The sequence below is a fragment of the Engystomops pustulosus genome, chromosome 6, assembly GCF_040894005.1.
Source record: "Engystomops pustulosus chromosome 6, aEngPut4.maternal, whole genome shotgun sequence".
Taxonomy (NCBI): domain Eukaryota; kingdom Metazoa; phylum Chordata; class Amphibia; order Anura; family Leptodactylidae; genus Engystomops; species Engystomops pustulosus.
Window position 1 is genome coordinate 183,933,097 of NC_092416.1, and position 12,637 is coordinate 183,945,733.

Sequence of the window (12,637 nt, forward strand, 5' to 3'; positions counted from 1 at the left end):
CCAACTGAAATTATATATACCAGGACTGATAGAGACAGGTGGGATTTATATCTGTGAAATGCTGTATTTTTGTTAATGACATTGACTTAGAGAATGTGCTATTTTGTACATTCAAGAAACTTGTCTTTGTGGGAATACCCCTTTAATCAAAGATGACCTGAATATATCTGAGACACATAACCGCAGGTCTATACCAGAAATCCACCATGTTGTTTCCTTACTGCAAAGCTGACACCAGCAGAGTAACATAACGACTACATGGAGATGAGATTTTATCTCCATCTACCTGATCATACTGTGGGATATTGTGATCCTCTTCTGAACAATCCTGTGGTAGAAGAAGAGGACTGGGACATCTCTCCGGTGATGTTCTCTTACTGGATCTACCTGTAGGAAACACATCCAGAGACTGAATTCCTTCTTTCCATACAGAGAATGAAAGGACGTGTGGATTTAGTCCTGTCTATTACCTGCTGATGTGAGGGGCTGGTGGTCCTCCATCATGACGTCCTTGTACACATCTTTGTGTCCTTCTAAATACTCCCACTCCTCCATGGAGAAATAGACAGCCACATCCTGACACCTTATAGGAACCTGACACACACAATGATCCCGTCATCACCCAGATCCCTTCATAGCGTTACTGTATAATGTCCCAGCATTCCCAGCAGTGTCACCTCTCCAGTCAGCAGCTCCATCATCTTGTGGGTGACTTCTAGGATCTTCTGCTCATTGATGTCATCATGTATCAGGGGGTGAGGTGGAGGAGCCGGGATTGGGCTCAGGGTTCTCCCCCGTCCTTCATACACAGGGGCCTGACAGCGCCCACTAGAGGTCTTCCTCACTACTGTGTAATCCTGGTTATGGAGAGACACATTGATAAATCTCCCTCCATACATTTCCAGAATCTCTCACCTCTCCAGTCCTATCATCTGTTATTCCCATAGATAATGATGTCATGTGACCTCATCACAATCTCTCACCTCTCCAGTAATATAGAAGAGAATCTCTAGGGTGAGCTGGAAGATTCTCTCCACCCTCGTGTCCCTGTCCATTGTCTGATCCTGAAGATAAGAAAAGATATAAACATATAAATATAATGTAAATTTAAATCAATAAGAAAACACTGAGGAGATCCTGATGATCAGTGATGGATTTTGGCTCTTGTACGGATTAGAATGTGAGTTTCTCTATGACGGAGATTAAATCTGTGTAAAATCCTGTCATGTAGTAGAGAACTTCATGAATTTAGTGTTAGGGGCCAAGGTTGTTACAGATGTGGATGTGCTGGGGATTGTAGTCAGTACACAGAAGACATACCTCACTAAAGATAACCGGGTTGGTTGGATTTAAAAAGTTCTTCAGAATTTAGGGACAAAATTTGGTTCAGGACACAAACTTTAACCAGAGCACAAACCCCAATGAACCTCAATGGGGACTAGAATTTTAACACCCAAAAAATGGCTGTAAAATGGTAGTAGTAAGGTCTAGAGGGATGATAATAGTTGGAAAAACGGGGCAGTTGCCGAGCCCACAATGGCCTAGAAAAAGTACTTACCATAATAACATACCAAAGGAAATTTAATAAAGAGAAATTAATTTAAAAAATGAATGAAATAAATGATGTCACAGCAGTTAGAGGCGATCTAGGTGATCAGACCCAGTTATTTACGTAAATAAATATTTGGTAATAGAAAAACTAGACACCTTTCTCTCACTGCGCTTAAAATTCTGGTAATGTAGATTGTCCAAATTTCAAGTTTGGGCAATATGGAAAGCCAAAATGTTAAGCTTTGCGAGTACGGAAAGTCAAAAGTTCAAGTTCTGGGAATATGAAAAGTCAAAAATTTCAACTGGCTGTAGAGGAGGGTGGGGGGTCCTCTTGTCAGGTCCTCAGCGTAGGGCACTACCTACAAGGTATACAGGTCAAACTCTGGCAAACTCTTTTCCCACCAAGAAATTGAACGGTACATCCATCAGTACCATGAGACATATGGACAGATCTTTCACCATGTGAGACACATTCTGCCTCCTGGTACTACATGCCCCATCAAATTGTGGTGGAGATTGTGGAGAAGTCATCATGGCAATAGTACCTGCACCAAAGTGTTCTTGTACTCCCTTATTTTAGTCTTGCGTCCAATTATTGGAATGAAAGATGCTATGCTATCCTTATAGTGTGGATCCAGAGGGTTGCCCTCCTAGTTTTCGGCTCTGTTGAGGAACCGGCAAATCGGGAGTCAGTGTGCAGGCACTGGAGCATATAGTGACACCGTAATGTCTCCCAACTGTTCCTCCTTCTAATGCATTTACCATTTACAGGATTTCCTGATAATCGCCTGCTTGTTATGTTTCCTAATACCTAGCCTGCGCTCCGTAATGTAACGGATTCCAGCTCCCTGCACAGGACTATGACGGCTCAGGGATCCCCGGTAATTTACATTACAAATTACCTAAAAGTTGGGAGATACAATATCTGCAGGGATGTGGGACACCTAAATATTCTACCGGATCAATTCTGAAATTCATTATCTTTCATTAGGGTCAATTTAAATTGCTATTATATACAATGGGAGGCAGATAGCAGCATTTCACAGGCCCAACTAGGGAACCGACCTAATAACGTGACCCCGACCAGGAGGAAACCCCAAATCAGAGAGATGGAAGTGAGGGGTCACTGATAAATGTCCCCGGTGACTACACACCTACCTCCTCCTGCAGAGCTCCAGATATATGTGACAGGACCTGTGATGATGTCATAGTCATGTGACCAGCCCCATGTGTGGGAGGGGTCAGGCTCTGGGCTGCTGGAGAAGCTATAGGACCTGTGATGATGTAATGACCATGTGATTAGTCATATGTGTGGGAGGAGTCAGGCTCCAGGAAGTGTTGGTAGGGGCGGGGCCATGTGAGAAGTTGTGACTAGCGATAAGACTTGTGTTGTTCTGTTTCTCTGTATGAAGCCTCTAGTGATATAATGGACACCGACAGAACCCAGAAGACGCATTGTAATCTCTTATTACTCTGCTCGTTGTGTGTCGTGATGATATTATTATGTATTTGCCTGATTTGATGATACAGCAGAGATGTAACACCTCTTAATAATAATAATTCCTTTATTTATATAGTGCACACAGATTACGCAGCGTTGCACAGAACTTGACAAATTGGTCCCCAATGGGGCTCACAATCTAATCATCTACCAGTATGTTTTGGAGTGTGGAAGGAAACTGAAGACCCGGAGGAAACCCACGCAAACACGGAGAGAATATACAATATATATTTGCAGATGTTGACCTGGATGGGACTTGAACCCAGGGTCCCCAGCACTGCAAGGCTGTAATGCTAACCACTAAGCCCCCGTGCTGCCCAGACTTCAGACAACCCCGGCAGGAAGAGTGCATGGTTACTATAGATTCGCTATAACTTAGTGTCTCCACAAAAAGAAAAAAACCCTCACATCAAAGAGGAAACTGCCAAGACAGAGTTACAGTCTCCAAAAGTAATTGGAGGCAGTCAGTGTGACAACGCTAGTGTCACTGTTTGGCATTGTAAAAGAGGAAAGCACACAAACGAGCAGTCGTAAACCGAAAACGTGGGAGAAAGTCTACTAGCAGCAGAATATTGGCCGGAACAGTAGCCCAGAACAGAGACAATACTGGACAAGACCAGAAAATATAAAGGAACCCCCTCTCTTCAATGCCACTCCTCCAGCCTAAGGGAAAATAGTTTTATAATTGGTTGGCACATAGTACCAGCAAAATAGTAATTGGTCCTTGCCCTCTTGGAAGTGAGAGCTGATGCAGGTCTTGTGAGTGAGGCTGAAAATCTGTCTCCTCTGTTCCGGGGAGAATATTATATGTAGTTCAGATACCCAAATGAGTTCTGGGTAGCATACTATAGATCATGGGAGTGGCACAGGGGTTCTGAGCCACAGCTCAGACCTGCCGAAAGGGTAGATACAGTCTCAAAGGTAGGAGGGTAGTTTGTGGTGAATGCTTCGAAGAGTGAGAGATCTCCACAAGCTCAATACTGCCACCCCTAAAGTCTGACGGGCGACCAGGAGGAGTTGGAGAGGATGTCGTAGACTCTATAAGTGCCTTCTTTACCCAGGGGGAAGCTAAAATGTATACTGGAGAGAACTGCTGTTCAAAGCACACTCAAGGCTTAGTTTTGTCATGGCGACACCTTCCCACAACCATCACCAGGTGAGCTGCTTTATAATAAGAACTAAGGTCAGGAAGAGCTACATCTGCCTTATCATTAGATCTGGGGAGGAAGTACCTTTTCTAGATGGTTTACGAGTCCTGATGATTGTGTATCGGATTGCCAAGATCAAATAGGAAAAATACCCTGTGAAACGCCTAAAAGGAATAGAGGATGCGTGACAGGATGGCCATCTACAAAAACGCACAGCAGCTTAGATAAGTGAACATGCCCATGACCCAATCTTATCTGCTTTTATGGATTGCAACAAACTGGGAAAGTTTAACTGGAAGCGGTCTTTTGGATCAGGTATTTTGTGGGTGCCCAGATAAAATAGTTCTTCTGTCATTAAACAACTTCTGCTAAAAGGATCCCCACAACAGCTGGTCGAAGCTGCTCATGCTTGAAAGGATGGCCATAGATTCCCACGAACACAAGATTCTTAAACATACTCAGGATAACACAATCTCTAATTCACTGTTATTAACAAAAATGCAGCATTTCACAGATGTAATTCCAACCTGTCTCCATCAGTCCTGGTGTACACAATTTCAGTTGCCTCAGAATCCGACCGTAAATAAGAAGTCCTGAGGGGCCACATCACTTGTCATATGCGATCACTTTCTGGAGGATCCTTGGAGGTGTATATTGATGAAATAAGGGTACCTCAAGGAGTGCTGAATGAGTTTAAGGCCCTTAATCAGATTGCAGCCGGGTTTGAATCTGTATTATTTGATGACATTAAAGGAGAACTTCTACTGGATTAATTATATCTATTGCGATCAGCAAAGGTTTGTTAATTAATCCAGAGATGCTGTTAAGGGTATGACAGACCAACTAGGTCAACTTCTCTGGTGGTAGTCAGAACAGGATTGCCTTAGATATATTACTAGCTGAAAAATGAGGAGTTTGTAAAATGCTTGGTACTTTCTATAGTACTTTAATTTCCAATTAGTTATAGCTCCCAGCATTGCCCGGGATAGTAAGTAACTGCTCTAAGCTATAACAAAATAGAATATTTTATATCTATATCTATGTTTTTTTGGTATCTATTTATGTCTGTCACTTTCTCTGTTCCTCTCTATGTCTGTGTATCTCTCTGTCATTCTTTATCTGTCTTACTATCTGTCTTTCTCTCTGTCTATCCGTCACTCTCTCTGTCTCTCTCACTGTCCTGTAAATGGTGGTTAATAATTGTATTTTTGAAAGTGTGGTGTTAAAATTTCACCCTTAGTCCATGACGATTCTCTGAGTCACTGGAAGTGGCTGTGCAAAATTTGGTACACTCATCTTTATACATTAGATTAGCTGTAGCGTTGCCTCCTCTTAGTTATATGATAAAATAAAATCAGTTAACTAAAAATATTTTATATTGATCTAAGTATCTATCTCTCCCTGCCTCTCTCTATCTAACTCCCTGACAGTCCCTCTGTCCCTCATTCTCCCTGACGGTCCCTCACTCTCCCTGATTGTCTTTCTGTCACTCACTCTCCCTCCCTGTCTCTCACTCACTCATTCCCTTCCTGTTTACCACTCACTTTTCTTCCTGTCTCTCTGTCATTCACTCTCCCTGTCTCTCATTCACCCTCCCTACCTGTCTCACTGTCACTCACTCTCCCTGCATGTCTCTCTGTTACTCACATCCCCTGCCTGCCTCTCTCTCACTCACTGTCCCTGCCTGTGTCTCTCTCCCTGTCTCTCAGTCACTCTCCCTGACTGTCTGTCACTCACTTTCCCTGCCTGTCTCTGTCACTCACTCTCCCCGACTGTCTCTCTGTCACTCACCCTCCCCGACTGTCTCTCTGTCACTCACCCTCCCCGACTATCTCTCTGTCACTCACTCTTCCTGTCTCTCATTCTCTCTCCTTGCGTGTCTCTCACTCTCCCTGCCTGTCTCTCACTTACTCTCCCTACCTGTCTCTGTCACTCACTCTCCCCGACTGTCTCTCTATCACTCACTCTTCCTCTCTCTCATTCTCTCTCTTGCGTGTCTCTCACTCTCCCTGTCTGTCTCTCTGTCTCTATCCCTATCCATCTTAAAGAGGACCTGTCACCCAGAAATTTGCCACTAGCAGCTGCTTACTAAAGTAAACAAAAGCAGCAGTGTTACAAACATATGATAACACTATCTAACACTGCTGCGGAGTACGATAGAAACGCTGGACCGCTCTCAAAGCTGTCCAGCGTATTCATGAAGCAGCGGTCCGAGGCACTGCCTCTTTCCTGGACCACCCCGCTCATTCCATTGGCCGGCGGTGACTGCCGGGCGTCATGCGGCAGTCACCGCCCCTAATCCCACCCACAATCCTGCCCCCTCACGAATACGCTGGACCGCTTTGAGAGCGGTCCGGCGTTTCTATTGTACTTTGCAGTGGTGTTAGATAGCGTTATCGGAGGTTTCCGATAACGCTATCATTGTAACACTGCTGCATTTGTTTTAGCACTTTAGTAAGCAGCTCCTAGTGCCGAATTTCTGGGTGACAGATCCTCTTTTACTCACACATAAGCTGTATTATGCTCCTATAGTAACCAATCACAGCGTAGAGCTCATTATTTATTATTATTAGTTATTATTCATTATTATAATTATACATACACACACTCAGCTTTATATATTAGATTAGCTGTAGATCCTGGCGTTGCCCGGATCCTGACTGCTCTTCGCTAAAAAAAAATCGAATTGGTTAACTGTTTACATATCTCTCTTTACCTGTCTGTCTCTCAGTCATTCTCCCTGCTTGTCTCGCTATTATTCACTCTCCATGACTGTCTGTCACTCACTCTCCCTGATTGTTTCACTGTCTCTCTTTCCCTGCCTGTCTCTCTTACTCTCCCTGCCTGTCTCTCACTTTCCCTGCCTGTCTCTCTTACTCTCCCTGCCTGTCTCTCTTTCACTCTCCCTGCCTGTCTCTCACTCTCTCTACTTGTTTCTCTCTCTCTCTCTGCCTGTCTGTCACTCACTTTCCCTGACTCCCTCTGTCACTCACTCCCTGCCTGTCTCTGTCACTTGCGTTCTCTACCTGTTTCTCACTAACTTTCCTTTCTGTCTCTCTTACACTCATTCTCCCTGCCTCTATCCATCTAACCTCACACATAAGTTCTCTTATACTCATTGCCTGTAGTAACCAATCAAACCTCAGAGCTCATATTAATGACCTGTGGCAAAACAGTAACCAATCACGGCTCAGCTTCCAACTGCCACAGCAGCAGCAGACAATGGCTTCTGTATATGATGGGTATTAATTGGATTTTGGAAAGCATGACATTAAACTTTCAGTTCAAAATTGAGTCTATGACATTCCGGGAGTCAGAGAAAAATGGTGCAGATTCCTTTAATGGACATACATACATATACACACACACACTCAGCTTTCTATATTAGATAATACAGATCCTGATGGCAAAACACTGGAATGACTCACATCTGGGAATTCTGGGATAGATAATGTTTTACATCCACTTTCCAGGTTAGTGACTTTTGGTTGCTGCTGTATTCCTTACATAAGAGGACTGTTTCAGAGACTTAGATTTAGTAACGGTGGTGTCACTATGTACCAAAAGCGGGAGATGGAAGATCCCTATAAGGACAATAAAGATTCTGCTTTATGAAAAGTCTATCAAAAATTCAAGTAGAGAACCCGTCTCAGATGTTCCACAGAACTATGTGAATTATAAAGTTACTTACAGAAGTTTTGATCTTGTAACTTTATGTGTAGGTAATGTCTTTTGATTTATGTCACCGGGGCAAATGTCTGTGCAATAAAGGGAATTTCCGAATTATAACAGACATATTGCACTTTGTATGATACAGAAGAAGTCCAGTTCTTTGACTTTTACTCAAATAACCCTTGTAGCCACCCGGATTAAGGAAGTCATGAGTGGGCTAATGTCTCTAACGGAAACAGAACTTTGCAACCATTTTTGAAAAATTCGAATGAACTGGAATTGTGTCCATTATTATTTCTATATGGACTTACATTTAGATAACTCTGTGCTTTCTCCTTGGCAAGTAAAGAAAATTCTCCTGCCACCTGCTAAATGATGTCCCAGGTAAAAAATTGTAGGAAATAAGAAAAAAATTTAAAATTCAAGAAGTTAAAAATACTTCAGTCCCGCAAATTAATCAAACCAGTAATTTAAACCAACCAGCGACGCTGAGGCCGGTGGAGTGCGGCGTCAGCCATTGCCTGGACTCTGGTGGTATTTGTAGATTCCGGGGAGGTCATTTCTCCGGCATTGTGGTGTTTGATGCTCTTACATGTGCACCCTTTTAAAGAATTACACTGCGACCCTCAGGAGAGAAAAGGTTGTGCTCCCCTTGGGGTTGTGCACCACAAAAAGACCCCCATCCAAACATGCTCCCCACAATCCTCTTTCCAGCCCCTTTCTATATTTGCTAAATTTATTTTAATGTATGTTGGGAAAGTTGTACTAAATGTTCCTAAAAGATGTGACCTTTTACCAAATAAGAGGTCGGATCCAAGTATCTCCTGCGCTGCCAGTCGGGTGTATTCAGGAGGGGGCTGGCACTCCTCTGTATGTTCTGGCCGACACTCCCCTGACACTTGTCCACCACGCCCCTCTGTTTCACTTCTCGCAAGCTGTCAGAGAATCGGTAATGCTGCCGTGCAATACTGACAGCTACTGACAGCGACGGCTGCGGCCACGTCGTTCTTATTGACAGAGCCTGCGGCGGATGTACTGCACACGCGCCGGCCGAAAAAGATGAGTGTGACCTCTTATTCTTGTCCTTCGATTGTTTTTTGACTTGGTGAAATGATATGACCTGTGATTTCAACATTTCCCATTTTAGCTTTACCACGGTGTGAGGTCTTCTGATGGTCAACAAACTTCCATTTCCGAGTAAAACATTTCCCACAATCGGAGCATGAAAATGGCTTCTCCCCCGTGTGACTTCTCACATGACGATCGAGATGAGTTTTCCGAACAAAACATTTTCCACATTGTAAACATGAAAATGGCTTCTCTCCTGTGTGACTTTTCTGATGTCTAACAAGATTGTCATTGGAAGCAAAACATTTCCCACATTCTAAACATGAAAATGTATTTCCCTCTTTGTGAGTTCTTTGATGTCTAACAAGATGTTGTTTTTGAGTAAAACTTTTCCCACAGTCAGTGCATGAAAATGGCTTCTCCCCCGTGTGACTTCTTTGATGTTTAAGAAGATTTTGAATGGTTGTAAAACATTTCCCACATTCTGAACATGAGAATGTATTTCCCTCGGTGTGAGTTCTCTGATGTTTAAGAAGATGGTGTTTTTCAGTAAAACTTTTCTCACATTCTGTGCATGAAAATGGCTTCTCCCCCGTGTGAGTTCTCTGATGTCGAACAAGACTTTCATTGGCTATAAAACATTTTCCACATTCTGAACATGAAAACGGCTTCACCCCTGTGTGAATTTGTTGATGTTTTCGGAGATGGTTTGTTTGAGTAAAACATTTCCCACATTCGGAGCATGAAAATGGAGTTTCCCCCGTGTGACGTTTTTGATGTCTTACAAGATTTGATTTATGGTTAAAACACTTCCCACATTCTGAACAGGAAAATGACTTTTCCCCAGTGTGACTTGGCTGAAAATCTGCTATAAAGCCATTATATTTACCACTTTTTAAACAAGAATCCATGTTTATAACCGTTCCTGATGATTTATAAGAAAGGACCCATCTAATAGGAGCAGATGATGGATCTTGTGTGTGAAGGTCTGAGGATGCATCTGGGATATTGTCATGATCTTCACATGTATCTGGTGTGATACAACCATCACCTGCTGTAACATGTGATGATATCAGATGTTCCTCTGAGCTCCTGGTGTTGTCACCTGTGAAGGATAAAACAGATTATAAAATATAACCTTATCACTGGTTGTGGTAAGAAAACTCTGAAGATGTATCACAGGACATTTGTGTGATATCAGCAATCCGGGTACATGCAGCATTTCTTGTCTGCCCATGGTGGCTATGACTTTCCTGCTTACCATAAGGTTCTGTATTATTACTGATGGAACATCACAGCCTCTTCCTCCGAGGTCCTGGTGAGCAGTATTCCTGACCCTCATAGCTCCCACCTTCCAGCTTTTCTTAGTCTATGGGGCATATTTATCAGGACCTCTGCGCACCGCCACTGGCGCAGAGGCCCTGAAATAATCGCAAATGCTAGCTTATTGCTAGCTTTTGCGATTATTTTCCCCAATCCGCCACCTTCACGCCAGTGGGGCGTGAAGGGGGGGCGCGGCCGGCCGGGAGTGGGCCGGCGCGGGGCGTTACTGTCCCCACGCCTGCGCACTCGCTGCTGCCGCCGACTTTTCAGACTTATCCTGCCTGGCGTAGGATAAACGCTGAGCAACTGGCAGCTCGATACATGAAGAGGCAGAAGCCTCTTCATGTATCGGGCTGCGAATTTGCAGCGGCGGGGCTATCATACGCTGGCGCACGAGCGCCAGCGTATGATAAATATCCCCCTATGTCTCCATGTTCTGTATTGTGTTATCACTCGTCTCTGCTTTATCTAGTGGTTACTACTCACCTGGGCAGTTACCTGTAGGAATCTCCTCCTTACATCGCTCCTCGCCCCTCACATATGTCTCTGGAGCAGGAATATTCTTCACATCTTCATCCTGATACACAAACTGAGGAACAAATATTGTAAGAAGTCACCAGACACAACAGAGTTACACCGCAATGTTTAGCTGATAAGAGAACATAAGTAATTATCATTATGACCAAATAAGACCGGACAAGAGAAATTATCTGAGACACATAGATGCAGGTCTTCAATATAAATCCACCATGCTGAGAGCAATCTCCAACTTTCTTATAAGCAAGAATTCTAATTTTTAAAAGTTTCAGAAAAGGACAAGTTTATGAAGCGTTGATGACTAGAATAAAATTCAACGCATCAGAAGGAATATGTCATGTAGTCTCATCTCCATCTACCTGATGATCCTGTGGGACATATTTCTCCTCTGAACAATCCTGTGGTGGAAGAAGAGGACTGGGACATCTCTCCGGTGATGTTCTCTTACTGGATCTACCTGTAGGAAACATCCAGAGACTGAATTCCTTCTTTCCATACAGATAATGAAAGGACGTGTGGATTTAGTCCTGTCTATTACCTGCTGATGTGAGGGGCTGGTGGTCCTCCATCATGACGTCCTTGTACACATCTTTGTGTCCTTCTAAATACTCCCACTCCTCCATGGAGAAATAGACAGCCACATCCTGACACCTTATAGGAACCTGACACACACAATGATCCCGTCATCACCCAGATCCCTTCATAGCGTTACTGTATAATGTCCCAGCATTCCCAGCAGTGTCACCTCTCCAGTCAGCAGCTCCATCATCTTGTGGGTGACTTCTAGTATCTTCTGCTCATTGATGTCATCATGTATCAGGGGGTGAGGTGGAGGAGCCGGGATTGGGCTCAGGGTTCTCCCCCGTCCTTCATACACAGGGGTCTGACAGCGCCCACTAGAGGTCTTCTTCACTACTGTGTAATCCTGGTTATGGAGAGACACATTGATAAATCTCCCTCCATACATTTCCAGAATCTCTCACCTCTCCAGTCCTATCATCTGTTATTCCCATAGATAATGATGTCATGTGACCTCATCACAATCTCTCACCTCTCCAGTAATATAGAAGAGAATCTCTAGGGTGAGCTGGAAGATTCTCTCCACCCTCGTGTCTCTGTCCATCGTCTGATCCTGAAGAGAAAGAAGATGAGACCAAGTATAAACATATAAAATTTAATGTAAATTTAAATCAATATAAGAAAACACGGAGGAGATCCTGATGGTTAGTGATGGATTTTGGCTCTTGTATGGATTACATTGTGAGTCTCTCTATGACGGAGATGAAATCAGTGTAGCATCCTGACATCTAGTGGAGAACTTCATGAATTAGTGTTAGGGTCCATTTCAGACGACTGGAAACCATGACCCATACGTGACATTTCCCAGCACTACTGCGGCTCCTCTGAGATGAAGTAACAGTAGGATGGTGATTATGAAGCTGGGAGTCCCCTCTCCTCACATGACGCTGTGTATGGACCTGCAGTGGTTCTGGTACTGACAGCATTATATATCACTACCCTGGTGCCAGGTTATTACAGATGTGGATGCGCTGGGATTGTAGGTTCCTGAGATAAATATGAATTTCCACATTTGTGATAACCCAGCGGTTCCTATGTCCTGTCACCTGGAGATTTCTCCTCTCCCACCAATAATAGAGGCGCTGGTGATGCCCGGATGATGGAGTCACAATGTAGGAGAGAACTTCCTCCATCTAGGGCTCAGACAGAGGATTCCCAAATTCATCACTAAGGATCAGACTTCACAGATTGTCTTGGATCTAGTCCTCAATTTAGGGAATTACAGTCACAGAAACGTTCAGTCATTAACCCCTTAACA

General features: G+C 43.7%; 2 protein-coding genes across 2 annotated transcripts in view; both read right to left on the reverse strand.

The window, feature by feature from the left end:
• LOC140066021 (uncharacterized) overlaps positions 1-427 on the reverse strand; it is a gene marked incomplete at its 5' end in the record, with an annotated part of 94,756 nt that extends 94,329 nt beyond the window's left edge. Inside the window, one exon of the mRNA XM_072113584.1 lies at positions 287-427. Within this exon, the coding sequence (XP_071969685.1) occupies positions 287-427 (141 nt within the window). The remainder of the gene's footprint in view (positions 1-286) is intronic.
• A 7,084-nt stretch (positions 428-7,511) lies between these two features.
• Positions 7,512-12,637, reverse strand: part of LOC140066022 (uncharacterized) — a 32,688-nt gene continuing 27,562 nt past the window's right edge. Inside the window, exons 8-10 of the mRNA XM_072113586.1 lie at positions 11,160-11,252; positions 10,750-10,852; positions 7,512-10,045 (exon numbers count right to left, since the gene is read on the reverse strand). Coding sequence (XP_071969687.1) covers positions 8,946-10,045; positions 10,750-10,852; positions 11,160-11,252 — 1,296 coding nt within the window. The 3' untranslated portion in view covers positions 7,512-8,945. The remainder of the gene's footprint in view (positions 10,046-10,749; positions 10,853-11,159; positions 11,253-12,637) is intronic.